Genomic DNA, 15690 nt, shown 5'->3' with positions numbered 1-15690 from the left:
TTGGAATCTTTCTTCTTCATTGATCCGAAAGGTAATTTCTTTCTTGGTGCTATAATTTGTTTATGTTTGAACATGTATTTCTAATTCATGCATGTATTTTGAGATTGTCTTACTATATGATGGAAGATGTTTGTTCAAAACTATTTTTGAGGGACTCTAATCAATTTTTCTAGTATTTTCTTCTATACTGTGTTTTTTTTTTTAATAAAGACATTTGTTTTATTTGACAACATTGGATTTTTATGCCATTAGGACACCAGCTCCACCAACCCCTTTAATTTTTTCCTCTACTCTTCTGCTGAAGAACTTTGCCTTCACAATGACCGGCTGCTTGGGGTGTTTCCCTTTTCCTAAGACTTTGTAGTATCCTGAGGGAACAACATCAATGATAGGGGCAAGCCCCTCCTTGTTTTTGGCTGCATTGATCCTGGTTTGCTGACTCACCAGTGTCCATAGCTTATCAAAGTTGACAGTTGGGCAGTGGCTTTGGTCCTTCTTCAAGTGGTAGTGCCTCATACTAACTTTCCCGAAGTAACCTGGATGATATTTGTCGAAGTTGATCCGGTGGTGGTGCAGGCCTCCCGCATTGCCGCGTCCCCCGGGGTGCTTCCGGTGCTTGCCGATGCGTCCATGGCCGTGACTCACATGCCCGCGGAGCTTGCGCATCTTCCTCAGTCGGGACGGCATGTCGCTGGCCGTCAGAGAGGAGCTATACTGTGTGTTTTTCACAGTAAGTGGAGTATTTCAGTTTATCAAAGACTATTTTACTGAGTTTTTGCTGCTGTATATGTATATATGTATCTTGATTTTTTTCACTGATGAACTTCTCAAGTGCTTATTCATTTGAGTCATTTTTAAAATTCATGTATCAAGTCATTTTAAAGATAATTTATAATATAGTTTCTGATCTTATATTGAGTCCCCTTTCTTCTAACTTTCTTTTAATTATTACCATTGAATTATGTGACCTCTTCTTCAATACAATGTTGGCTATTATTTTTGAGTTCTATAAAACATAACTAAGGTATTCTGATTGGTTCAATATAGAATAAGTAAATTTAAATAATATTATCATTTAAATTGTGATGGATCACTATAACAGATCCTTGAGCTACTGCTATGCATCTCAGCATTCAATACATCTTTATTAAATGAATATTTTATACTTAGTTTATCACATTTACACAGTTACATCTGACTAAATACACTTAACAATTATTAAACAACTTCTGTAGCTTCTTTGAGTATAGTTAATTTTTCTATCTCTTCCTGCTGGATTTATTTCATAAAATACAGGAATGTGGATTATTTAGAAAAATCAATTCAGCATCCTGAAACTTTGCTAAATTTATTTCTTTCTCGAATGCTTAGTTTTACTGTTTAAGATGTTCTAATTTATCATCAGATCACATGCAAAAAAAAGATGTTATGGTTTATTTTTTTACCATCTTTTTCTCTGTCTTTCTTTTTTTTATTTTATTTTATTTTTTTTTGTAAGGCAAACGGGGCTAAGTGGCTTGCCGAAGGCCACACAGCTAGGTAATTATTAAGTGTCTGAGACCAGATTTGAACCCCTGTACTCCTGACTCCAGGGCCGGTGCGTTATCCACTCGGCCACCTAGCCGCCCCTTCCTCTGTCTTTCTAATCGTAATGCACAAAAGCATTTCAAGAACTATATGAAATAATAGTTTCAATACTCATCATCCTTCCTTGTACCATGAGTTTTTGGAATTGCTGCTGAATTTGTTTCATTATCTAATAAGTGTTTGCATTTAGATAGGGATTATTTCTAAGGGTAAAGAAAGTTCCATTTATCCCTAAATATTCTATGATATTTAAGACAGAGAAGGATTGAATTTTGTCAAAACAGTTTCTGCATCTCTAATGGCATGATTTAATATATTTATCTATATATTTAATAGATTTATCACATGTCATATGTTGGATGAGCCCTGCATTATTGTTACCCTGGCTGGTTTGCTTAGTAATATTTTTTTCTAAATGTTGCATCTATGTTCACTCAAAATATTGGTCTGTGGTTTTCTTTGTATATATTGTCTTTCCCTTTCTTAGGTATGAAGATCATATTTCTATTATACTCTTGGATAAATGCCAACTTTTCATTTAATTGCAAATAATATATCTATTATCAAAATGTTATAATGTCCTTATTCCTTTGACAATGTAATTTTCTTAGAGTCCTATTAGTCTCAGAGGAAATTCTGCCTTTTTCATGACCCAATTCTTCCCATGTAGAATACTCCAAGATTATATTTTTTCTATTCTCTATGTGTCAGATAAGTCCCTATTTACTTGCTGTTTCCAACATGAGATTTTAAGTTACTTGAATGTAATGATAATTTTTTTATTTGCCATTTTTTTTGCAAGGCAATGGGGTTAAGTGGCTTGCTCAAGGCCACACAGCTAGGAAATCATTATTAAGTGTCTGAGGCCTGATTAGGATTCAGGTACTCCTGAATCCAGGACCTGTACTCTATCCACTGCACCACCTAGCTGTCCCTTATTTGCCTTTTTAACAGAGAAATAAACAGAAAAAGAGAGAGAGAGAGAGAGAAATTATATAATGGAGTATACACTACAATAATTGGAGCAATGACTACTGACTATATTTAATCTCTAAATTTTGGATTTAGGAAATAAAGTTATCCCAAAAGTAAAATAACTTTTAAATAAACCATTAACAAAGCATTAATGACACCATATTTGAAAGATTATACACTATTACAATTTTGAGTTTATATTGAGAAGACATGAGTTCAAATCTGGCCTCAGAAACTTACTAGTTTTGAGTCTGAGAATGTTCCTTAACCCTGTTGCCCTCAGTTTCTCCATATATAAAATGAGCTAAAGAAAGAAATGACAAATCACTCTAGCATTTTGAATGGAATCATGAAGAGTCAGACATGATCAAAATGACCAAACAATAACATCAACAAAAATGAAAAACTCATTCAACTTAAGACGTAAGGTAACCCTCTTACTCCTCCTCCTAATCTTCTACTACTGCTACTACGACTACAACTACTACCTAGGCTATGACTATAGCCTAGATGACTATGAATACTACTACAACTACAACTACTGCCACTGCCACTGCTTCTCCAACTGCTACTGTTGTTGTTCTAACTATTATTATTTACATGGCACTACACTTCATTGAAATAACCACTTTATACAAACAGAAAATGATCCTAGGAAAGACCATCTACTAGTAAGATGATCCTTGTACCTGGAACTGGGAGAGCTTTACATATCATATTTATGATGGTTCAACAATTTTTGTTTAACCTAAGGATGTCCCTCCACTTCCTCACAAATGAAAATGATGACATTTAAAAAAGAAAGAAATGGATGCTTGCTAGTTTGAAATTAATGGCTCAGATTCAAAATGTTCACAAGTATGCATTATCATCATCTAAAGACCATGCCTCTTCTAAACTTCCTGTCACTATCTTGGACAAGCTCCACCCTTCTAACCAGCCTAAGTTAGAACTTCAAAGACATCTTTTGATGAAGGAGATGATACCTCAACAATAATAAAAAGAGAATTAACAAATAAGTGGTTTGGGCACGCAACTAAAGAAACGTGAAGGGGCGGCTTGGTGGTGTAGTGGATAAAGCACCGGCCCTGGAGTCAGGAGAACATGGGTTCAAATCCAGTCTCAGGCTCTTAATAATTACCTAGCTGTGTGGCCTTGGGCAAGCCACTTAACCCCACCAATGCCTACTGCCTAGCAAAGAAAAGTGAAAATAACAACTTAAAAAGCTTGAATTAAAAACCAAATCAAAATCAAAGCAGAGCTTAATAAAACTGAAAACAAGGAGTAATTGAAATAATAAATAAAATTAGAAGATGATTTTATGGAAAATTCAATAAAATCAATAAACTATTGATTAATTAACTTTTTAAAAAGTAGATAAGATAATCAAATAACTAAACTAAAAAATGAAAGGAGTTAATTCAGGTCCAATGAAAGCAAATTAAGACAACATTTAGAATCTATTTGGCCCAATTATGTGACAAAACTTTTGACAATCTTAATGGAATGATTTGTTATCTACAAAAATATAAATTACCCAGATAAGGAGAAAAAATAAAATAAAAAATATTTAATTATTCATTCCTAGAAAAAAGAAATTTAGCAAGCCATAAATGTACTTTATAATGAAAAAGTAGTACCCAGGATCAAATGGATTCACATTGAAGTCTAAGAAATGTTTTTAAAAAAAGTAATCTCAATACCAGATAAACTATGTAGAAAAATAAGTAAAAAAGTTATTCCAAACCATTATGGTGTGCAACCAAGAAGAACCCAAGCTAACTACAAGTTTTCAATTCATTAAAGGTTTCACGAGGGGCTATGCCTCCTCTTCTGGCCTGTGCTGTGGTCTTTGGATGACTACAAGCACTTCTTTCTGCCCTGGAACTGTGAGGAGAGTTCCTGCTTCACTGCAAACAGTAAGCTCTACTGTACTTTTGCTCCTCTTCCTGAGAATGAGATCTCAGACCAAGACCTGCATATGTGTATGGGTGAAGTCATAGAGTCCTGACTCAGGAATAGCAAAGAGACCTCTGCAGTCTCCCACAACCCCCTTCCTGTTCCTGGACTGAGTGCTCTGGAAGCAACTACTGAGTGTCTCGTTAGGATTGCTCCTGGGACCGGGTCTGTACTGAGGCCTGCACTGACTTCCCTACTCATCTTCCCAATTGTACTTGGCAAACTCTGGACTGAGAAATCTGGAAACTCTCACCACCTGGACCCAGGTGCCCAACAGTCTGTTACTGCAGGGCTGGAGCCCACTTGCTCTGGATTAAACCAGGCTGTGCTGACTGTTTTGTCTAACACAGATGTAACAGACCCTTCCAAATTATCTGGGGCTGAAAAATTATTTCACTAAGTCTTTTTGTGGATTCTGCCACTACAGAATTTGGTTAGTGTCATTAATTGAAAGGTATTTAGAATGGTTTGGAGGAAAGCTTGCGGGGTCCCTTCCTTTACTCTGCCACCTTGTCTCTGTCCTTTGTAAAGATACTAATTGGGAAAATGAATAGTCAACACATTCCTAGGCTACAGAATAAACTCTCAAAAATCAACAATAATTCAATCTAAGTCCCAAACCAAGGTCATACAAATGTTGCAAAAATGACAATGCTACCAAAATTAAATCATACTTTTAATGTTATGACAACCAAATTACCAAGATAATACTTTACAAAACTTGATAAAACAACAAAATTGAGGAAAGTAAGATATCTAGAATATCAAGGGAAATCATGAAAAGAAAAGAAGTGCAAAAGTATTTGCAGACCTTCCTTTGAAAGAGTTATTATTCTACACAGTAAGATTACTCAAAAATTATTTTATAGAACTAGAAAGTGTGGTGGCAAAATTCATCTGGAGGAACAAAAGAACAAGAATATCGAAGGAATTAATGAAAAAATAAAAGGAAGGTAGCCTACTCATACAAGATTTAGAATAATATTCTAAAGCAGCAGTTATCAAAACTGTTTGGAACTGGCTAAGAAATAGACTGTTGGATCAGTGGAATAGAATATGTACAAAAGAAGTAATAAATGAATATCATATTTTATTGTTTGATAAACCCAAAGACTACAACTTTTGGGATTAACAACTTTCTATTTGATAAAAAAAAAAAAACCTCCTAGGAATGATGTACCTTTGCATGTCAGAAAATAGGCATAAGTCCACATCTCACACCCTTTGCCAAAATGAGGTTGAAATGGCTACAAGATCAAGAAATAAAGGGTGTTGCAACAAGCCAATTAGGAGAACAAAGAATAGTTTATCTGTCATATCTATGTCATATCTAAATCCCTGGAATATCATATATGCTTAAAAATGTTTTTTTGAATAATATTCGCCTTTGAGTTTTATTGCATGGTTTTTCGTCGCCACCTGGTGTCCAGTAACAACATTGCAGTTCATCTGATGTGTTTATTGAGATACTCCTGCCCTCTTGTGGCCAATCCATCATTATAGTTTTACATTGCCATCGTGTGTCCAAACCCTTGTATTACATTTACTCTCATTTTAAATCCTGTTTTTATGGATTTTTTATGTTTATGACAAATCACTTGATTTTTAGAAAGTTAGAATGGAGGCAAATGAAATCCCAGATAAGTATGGGAGGAATTCTATCAGATGAAATAGAAATTCAGACTTAATAGTCACAATTTACCTCATCCTTTACAATCTTAATCTTGTCACAAGAGATGATAATGGTTAAGGTATAACAGCAGTGACCTGAAAATGGAGCAAGCTTCTCCCTACAATTCCTGGTTCTGAGTAACACTAATTCCCCATTCACATGAGCAAAAGTGGGGAAAAACAAGAATATGGTGGATCTGGTCATTTAAGACAGTTTATGAAATAAATGTCAAAATGTGATGGAGAAAGTCATCCCAGTTGGAATAAGATGCTTAAAGCTTCCAACAACAACTGATTGTTAAATTTCCAGGACTTTTGCAAGGTGGTTGATAAACCCCCAGAGAATGGTTTAATCAGCTCTCCAGAAGGTAATGTAATTTGTTATTTAAAAAGAATTTGAGTTTGCCAAGAGTATCAACATTCCTCCAAGATAATGGTTGAAATTTTATTTATTTTAGCATCTGACACACCTAGAGTAATAGTGGAAGTTTAGAAGAGGTTTAATAATTTTTTATTAAATAATTAAGGATCAATTTGGTAGATAGGCAGATTAATGTTGACATTATGTGTCCAACCAGGATCTTCCAGCTCACTAAAAACAGAGTCGAGCACCTGTTTTTTTCTGGTCATGTCAGGCACTGCCACTGGTATTATGTTTTGACCCTTTCAATACACAATTTTACTAACCTTTTTCATATTGGCAGCTCTTTTACTGATGAGCTAGCTAGAAGGAAAACAAAGGAAACTTGATTTCTGAGGTAAATCAAATAATGACTTCCTTCAATGTTAAATAGGAATTCAGACTCTCACAGCAGATAGGAAAGAGTTGGAGAAGAAAAAACAGCAGACACAGCACGGAGCAGGCCTCTCACTACAGTGTTGCTAGGCCTTCATCTAAATATTAATATTGAGTAGACCTTAAACTACATTGTCACTGTTCCCTCAGTAGACCTCACAATCCAGTGTCACAGATCCTTCACCTAATTATCAGTGTTTCCAGGCCTCACACTGCAGTGTCACTGGTCCCTCATCTAAATATTAGTATTGAGGAGACCTCACACCACATTGTCACTGGTCCCTCATTCCAATATTAATATTGAGCAGGCCTCTCACTGCAATTTCACTGGTCCCTCATCTTAATATCAGTATTGAACCGGCCTCATACCACAATGTCAGTGATCACTCATCTAAATATTAATATTGAGCAGGCCTCTCACTCCCGTGTCACTGGTCCCTCATCTAGATATTAATATTGAGCAGACATCACACTGCAAGGTCACTGTTCAATCATCTAAATACTAATACTTAGCATGTCTCCCACTATCCTGTCATTTCTCCCTCATTTAAATATTAATATTTATCATTAATACTTCCATTCACAAGAGCAAATTTCAAAGATACTACTCATAGAAAATCACTGACCTCCACTTAGAAGTATATTTGTGAACAAAAGCCTCAATTTTGCCTAAGACTGTGGTGTACCAAACCCTGGTCTCAGGCTCCACAGCATTCCAGGACATGATTGTCAGATTTCAGGAATTTTCCCCTTTGGATAGGAAGTCAGTCATATAGGAAGGCTTTGTTAAGCAGTTATGTCTAAGGATAGTTTAGAGCGTCCAGGGAAAAATTCTTGATCTGGAGTCAGGAAGATTCCCTTTCTTGATTTCATATCTGAACTCAGTCACATACTAGCTGTGTGACTCTGGCTAACTCATTTCATTTTGCTTGCCTCAGCTTTCCCATATGTAAAATGAGCTGGAGAAGGCTATGGTAGTATCAGTGCTTAGAGAACCCTGAATGGGGTCAACAAGTATCAGACCTTGCATATGACCAAACAACAATGCTATTAGAAGTTGAAATTTTTGCATGTTGTTCTTATTGGACTCATCTCCAACGCTGTAAAGAATGTCTGGAATAGCAAGGAAGTTGTTAGAAGTTATTCCTAAATTCCTCCTTTGGCACTGTGCAATCCCTGGTTGTTATGATCATTTGGTAATTCCCTATCTAAAAAAGATCATTATTCCCTTATTTATTTATTTCCCAGTTACATGCCATGGTAACCTTTCAACATTCATCCTTTTGCAAGTTTTTGAGTTCCACATTTTTCAAACATCCTCCATTTCCACCATTGTCCTCATGACAGCAAAAGTCTGATATAGTTTGTATATTTAAAATCATGTTTAAAATATGTCTGTATTAGTCAATTGTTAAAGAAGAACTAGAACTCCGGGGGGGCATGAAAAAGGACGAAAAAAAACATAAAAGATTCTCTTAAAAATGTACAGAGTGTGTTTTCCTCTGCATTCTGAATCCATGGTTTTTCCTCAGGATGCATATGGCATTTTCCATAACTTGCCTCAGAATTCTCTGATCACTGTACTCCTGGGAGCAGGTGAGATGATCATAGTTGCTCATCTCACAATGTTACTGTTAGTGTATTTAATATTCTGTTCTGCTCAGTTGACTCAGCATCAGTTCATGCAAGACTTTCCATGCTTTACTGAAATCTGGCTGCACATGATTTCTTACGGGACATTAGTACTCTCTATGGCACCCCATCAATTTCCAATTCAAAAAGGCAATTTTTAAATGTGCCTAAACAAAACTCATTCTATTTATCATCAATTTAATTGTAAAAAATCAAACCAAACTAGAAGTTACTGCTAAACAACACTGAAATCATTTAAATTGCTCCTAGACTGGCGCTGAATCAAGTGCTTTGTTCTTTAGGAGGTACTACCACTATATGTTAGAAGTATCCAGTATTACATGTGAATTTTTGCTCATTTATTTTCCAAATATATAAATAGATTGCCATTATTATTGTTTTTCATTCATTTCTGTTATTATTTATTATTCATGACACCCTTTGGGGTTTGTTGCCAGAAACACCTAAGTGGTTTGGAATTTTCTTCTCTAGCTCATTTTATAGATGAAGAAAATGAGACAAACAGGGTTAAATAACTGACTCAGGGTCACAAACTTGTAAGCATCTGAGGCCAAATTTTGATTCAGATCTTTCTGACTCTCGGACTGAAATTAATTGATATTGAGTTCTCAAAAGGTTTAACTTCATCAATTGACATTATTTTATTTTTTTTATTTAAGGCAATGGGGTTGCATAACTTGCCCACAGTCACACAGGTAGGCAATTATTAAGTGACTGAGTCCGGATTTGAACTTCAGTCATGCTGAGTAGGGCCAGTGCTCTGACCACTGCACCACCTAACTGCCCCATTAATTGGCATTGCTTAAGAATTTTGATTAAATTCATTTAAATTGTAGTCACCATCAACCAACATTCAGACAGAAAAAAACTTAATCATTTCATCATATACACTTCAGTATTGATCCTGGTAAGCATGAATTTCAAATAAATTTAAGTCAGATAAGAATAAAGATTTATTTTAATAAAACAATAAATTTAATGATTTTCCTAGGATATGGTAATAGAAAATACAGTTGCACAGATGAATTTATATCTTTTGTTGAACAGAAGGAATTATGAAACTATTTTTAAGTATTTTGATTGATGAGGATTCTCTAATTGGCCTTGTGAAGAACAGGCTTGATTATGAATAGAAGGAAGAAAATGGAATCATTCAAATGATATAAACACAAAATTGATTTAAAAGGTTTTCTAGACATTTTTGGGATAATAAAGAAACAATGTTTCAAAGACTGCAAGAATAAAATACACGTTAAAAAAGAGTCATCACGATGGCATTCCCTAGTCAAAGCTAAAAGAACTTTTAGCTTAATTAAAATTTTTGAAGTGAGGAGAAACAGACTAACAATTGATCACATATCTGAAATAATGACACTTCATTTATTGCATTAACATTCAATCAATTGAAATTCAGCATTGTTTTTTTCAATTTTGATTGAATTTCACCCAGAGATTGGCTATAGACACAAGAGATAAGCACTAAGAAGAGCATTCTGTGGAAGTCAGTTGGTTCTATGGGATGTTAAAAAAAGGGTATGGCCTTTATAATAATAATAATGATAATGATAATAATAATAATAATTATTATTATTATTATTGCTATGAATTGTAGGCTAGAATCCTTTAAATCAGCAGAAGTCTTTATAAAGTCATGGGTCCATATATATTATATATTTATTTATAATAATATATATTTGTGTGTGTATAGATATGCATATTAATTTTAAAAAATAAAGACTGTTTAACCATCATATTATTGAAATGAGAAACCACCAGTGTTGAATTTTCTTTAAAAAAACAGCAACAGGGCGGCTAGGCGGTACAGTGGATGGAGCACCAGGCCTGGAGTCAGGAGTACCTGAGTTCAAATCCAGCCCCAGACACTTCATAATTACCTAGCTGTGTGGCCTTGAGCAAGCCACTTAACCCCATTGCCTAGAGAAAACTAAAAAACAAAACAAACAAACAAAAAAAAACACTAGCAACAATGAATAACTTTGGGGTGGTTAGGTGTTTCAGTGAATAGAGAACCAACCCTGGAGTTACCTAGCCATGTGACCTTAGGCAAGTCACTTAACCCCACTGCCTTGCCAAAAAGAAAACCCAAAATAATGCATACCTTTGCAACATTAACTTCACAAATATGATTGAAGCTCCCACTTCAATTTAATAGGGAAGGAGATGTACAAACAACAATACAAAAACATACATATCTGTACCAACAAGATATATAACGACCATAACAATCAGTGGAAAGGCAGTAAAATTATAGGCAAATAGGAACTGCTTCCTGAATAAGGTGGCAATTTAGGTGCCACTTGATGGAATCCAGGAAAGTCTAGAGGCAGAGATGAAAAGGCACAGAATCCCAGGTATGTAGGACAAATAGAGAGAATGTGTAGAGGTGAAAGATGGGGATTTTTGTTCATGTAACAGCAAACAGGTGAATGCTATTGAATCAAATACTCAGCGATATTTATGCAATTATTAAAATCTATATTTTTATTTTGCATTTTGTAAATATGTTCATATAGTTCCTGGGTTTGTCTTGACTGGCAGATTCCCAAATATTTTATATCATCTGCAGTTATTTTAAAGGCAATTTTTTCTAGCTCTATATCTTATTCTACATCTCCATCTCATTCTATCTTAAGGTGTGTTCTGCATTCAAATACCATCAATTATTTTTTACTTAACTAATTTCAATACATTTCAATTACATACTAAATACTGATGATGTGTATAGGCATCCTAACTTCCTTGATGATCTTTCTGAAAGGACTCTTAGTTAATACCCATTATAGAAAATGCTGTCTCTCTTGGTTTTAGATAAATACTACTTACTAATTAATGAAAGCCTCATTTATTCTAGAAATTTCTAATATTTTTAATATAAGTTATGCATTGGCAAAAGTTTTTTTTCTGCATCTGTGGGTATGACCACACTTTTTTGTTATATTTATTACTGATATGGACAGTTATTCTTATAGCTTGCTTAATACTGAACCAGTCCTACATTCCTGGTAATAATATACCCTGTTCCTAGTGCTTTGTGGTTCTGAAACATTTCTCTAACCTTCTTTCTAGGGTTTTGATTATTACTTTTCATATCAATATTTACTAGGAAACATAGTCTATGATTTCTTATACGATGTCGGCTCTCTCTTCTGTCTCTGGCTTAGTTATTAAAAGAAATCTCACTTTCCTCTCTCCACCCGCCCCCCACTGATGGTAGTCTGTTAGTCTTTATATTGTTTCCTTGGTATGCAAGGTTTCACTCCTTTTTTAAAAAAAAAAAATAGGTTTTCTAGTATTCAAATTAATTGCTCTTAAAATGTTTGGTTGAAGTCACTTGTAAATTCATCTGATCCTGTGGAATTTTTCATAGGGAGCTAGATCATTGATGTTTTGTTAGAATTTGTTTCAAAGGTAGAGTTTAAAGGTAAGCTCTGTTTGATCCTATGCTTTCCCGTGTTTTTTAAAAGGATTGAGCACAATATTTCATCTTAGGCTTTTGCATCTATTGAGATAATCATGATTTCTTTGGGTTTTGTTATTGATATGATAAATTTTGTTAACAGTTCATTTATTTTTTAATTGGATCAGCTCTGCATTGCTTGTGTAAATTCCACCTTGTCAGAGTGTATGATCCTTCTGATACATTGCTGTAATCTCTTTGCTAGTATTTTATTTAAAATTCTTGCATCAATATCCATTAGGAAACTTGGTATATACTTTTCTGTCTCTATTTTAGCTCTTCCTGGTTTGTACATCATCAGCATAATGTTTGTGTCATAATAAATAATTTACATAGTATTAGCTTTAATTGTTTTTTTAAATGTTTCTTAGAATTCATTGTGAATCAATTGGTACTGAGAATTTTTCATTAAAATGTAAATGGATGGCTTGTTCTATTGTTTCTAATATTGAATAATATATGTATTTGATTATTTTATTTTTTCTCTTAGTCTTGGCCATTTATATTTTGGTAGATATTGATCAATTTCATTTAGAATGTCAAGTTTTTTCTTATAATTGGGCAAAATAGTTTCTTACAGTTATCTTAATTTGCTTTCATTGAAACTGAATTCACTCTTTTCATTTTTTAAATTTTATTTATTTGATTGTGTTCTTTACTTTTTTTAAAAATGAATTAACCAAGGATTTAACTATTTTAATAATTTTTTCATAAAATCAACTTCTAGTTTTTTTATTAGTTCATTTCTTTCATGCTTTCAGCATTATTCAGCTCTGCTTTGATTTTCAGTATTTCTGATTTTAGTATTTCAGTATTTCTGATTTTAATTCAAGTTTTTAATTTGTTTTTTTCAAGCTTCTTTAGTTGCCTGCCCAATCCATCTATCTGTTCATTCTCTTTTCATTGTTTTTTGTAGAATGATCTCCTTTATCAAAAGATGTCTTTCACATCACATTGCAGCTCTGACTGGCTGGAAGGGTGAAAATGAACAAGATAGAGAGACAAGAAGTTCAGAAGAGGCATGGTCTTTAGGGGAAGATGAGGCATTCTTTTGTGAGCATTTTGAGACTGAGAAATTAATTTCAAGTGAACAAGCACCCATTTCTTTCTACTTGAATTTCTTCCCTTCCATTTGTAAGGAAATGGAGGGACGGTTCAAATTTTTTAAAATTCTGATATTGAGCAATGTTTGTGGTAAAGCTAACCGAGTTCTAGGCAGAAGGATAATCTCACAGGGAGGTGCTTTTTCCTAGGATCACTTTGGATAAAAGGTTTATTTCAATTAAGTGTAGATCCATGTAAAGCATAATAGTAAGAACGGTAACAAGAGAAGTTGGAGAAGCAGTGGTAGTAGTAGTTGTAAGTTGTACTAGTATTGGTAGAAATAGTAGTAGCAGCAGCAGAGGAGGAGGAGTAAGAGGGAATTAATTTATTTACCTTATATCCTAAGTTGGATGAGCCCTTCATTTTTGTTGATTTTTTCAGTCATTTCATTTCTTTCTGACTCTTCATGACGCCATTCTGAGATCACTTGCCAAAGATATTAGAGTACTTTGACACTTCTTTCTCTAGCCAGTTTTACAGATGGAGAAGCTGAAGCAATCATGTTTATTGGGACATTCTCAGACTCACAAAACTAGAAAATTTCTAAGGCCAGACTCATGTCATTCTGACTCAAGGTCTAGCAGTATAAACTCAATATTATCATAATATATAATTTTTCAAATATGTTGTCATTACTGCTTGCTAAAAATTTCTTTAAGAGTTATTATGCTTTAGGGGTAGCTAGGTAGTGCAGTGGATAGAGCACCAGCCCTGAACTCAAGAGGACCAAAGGTCAAATCCAACCTCAGACACTTAATAATTACCTAGCTTTGTGACCTTGGACAAGTCACTTAACCTCATTGCCTTACAAAAAAACCAAAAACATAAAAAAGTTATTATACTTTTGTGATGACTTTCTTTCCCAAATTCAAAATTTAGGGATCTAATATAATCATTAGTTATTGCTTTACATTATTTTTGCTGATATTCCTTCAAATATTCTCTCTTTCTTCCTGTTTTTCTCTCTGTCAAAATGGAAAGGAAGAAAAAATGTCTACACTTTCAAGGAGCTTAAAAGTCAGTGATGGATACAGCAAGTAAATAAACAGGGATATGTATACCTGATACTTAGAGAATAGGAGAAACATAAAATTGGAGGACAAGGTTCAATTACATGGCAATAATTGGGACCTGGAGGAGAGCAGGCTTCATCTGAGACTCGTAGGTGTCTAGGAGAATTACAATGCCGAAGTCATAAGAACATTCCAGTCATTTTGATAATAGATACACTATTTACAATTACATGAAAACAACCATTTATTCAAGACTATTTATGATTCAAATTTTCACTTCATATCTAAACAAGAAAAAGACAATGCTTAGAATGAAAACTATAGACCAATATTCTGAATAAACATAGACATAAACAACTATTAGGTAAAATGTTGCAAAGCAAGGCAGCAATGGTGACAATAATGTAGGACTCATTCAACTGAAGCATATGATATGGTAAATATAACAAATATGGTCATTAATAAAAACAAAATGAACATACGTCTATGTTGAAATTGTAAAAATCTTTTGATGAAACTCAACTCCCATCTTTCTTAAATGTTCTAGAAAACTTATTAATAAATGGAAATTTCTTTATCCTTTGAAAATAATTTCTATCTATATGCAAGGATACTAATTAGATAAAGAAGAAAAGTTAATATCTCCAATAAAATCATGGTGAAAGGATGGATGCTGGCATTGACACTGCTATTTCACATAGTTCTTGAAATGCTTTTTTTAAAATTAAGTTGAAAAAAGGGAGAATAATGGTAGATAAAGGGAAAACTATAATATCAATTTTAGCCTATGATCTGATGAATTTTTTGGGAAACACCAAGTCAAACAAAGCATTCAAGTAATTGATAAATTCATCAAAGTTTCAGGATACTAAATCAGTTCTTCTAAATCATCCACATTCCTGTATTTTACTAAATATACCCAGCAGGAAGATCTACAAAGAAAAAATACTATCAAACTGACTTCAGAAGCTAAATAATAATTGGAAGTTTATCTACACAGATGCAACAAGGAATAAGTTGAATCTAAGTATAAAACATGACTGCATGGGGGCAGCTAGGTGGCACAGTGGATAAAGGACTGGCCAGGGAGTCAGGAGTACCTGGGTTCAAATCTGGTCTCAGACACTTAATAATTACCTAGATGTGTGACCTTGGGCAAGCCACTTAAGCCCCTTTGCCTTGCAAAAAGAAAAAAGAAAAACCTAAAAAAAACATGCCTGTAATAAAAATGGATTGAATACTGAGATGGATATTAGTTGTTCATGGATCTTTGGAATATTTATAATTAAAATGACAATATAATTAAAATTAATTTCTTTATTATATAGTATATCAATCAAAATACCTAAATTATATTTTATAGACCTAGAAAAATGTCATCCAATATTGTACTGAAGAAAAGGTCTCCTATTTCAATGGTAATAATTAAAAGAAAATTTCAAGAATGGAAGCTG

General features: G+C 33.9%; 1 protein-coding gene across 1 annotated transcript; it reads right to left on the bottom strand.

The window, feature by feature from the left end:
- Positions 1-240: 240 nt before the first annotated feature.
- On the bottom strand, positions 241-692 carry LOC141504077 (large ribosomal subunit protein uL15-like). Its single transcript, XM_074208918.1, has one exon. It carries the CDS (start codon positions 685-687, stop codon positions 241-243), a length of 447 nt encoding a protein of 148 aa, XP_074065019.1. The 5' UTR covers positions 688-692.
- Positions 693-15690: the final 14998 nt, after the last annotated feature.

Source organism: Macrotis lagotis, unplaced genomic scaffold, assembly GCF_037893015.1.
Source record: "Macrotis lagotis isolate mMagLag1 unplaced genomic scaffold, bilby.v1.9.chrom.fasta BILBYCTG092, whole genome shotgun sequence".
Lineage (NCBI taxonomy): Eukaryota > Metazoa > Chordata > Mammalia > Peramelemorphia > Peramelidae > Macrotis > Macrotis lagotis.
Note: the sequence above shows the minus strand (reverse complement) of the source record. Positions and strands in the feature narration are given on the sequence as shown.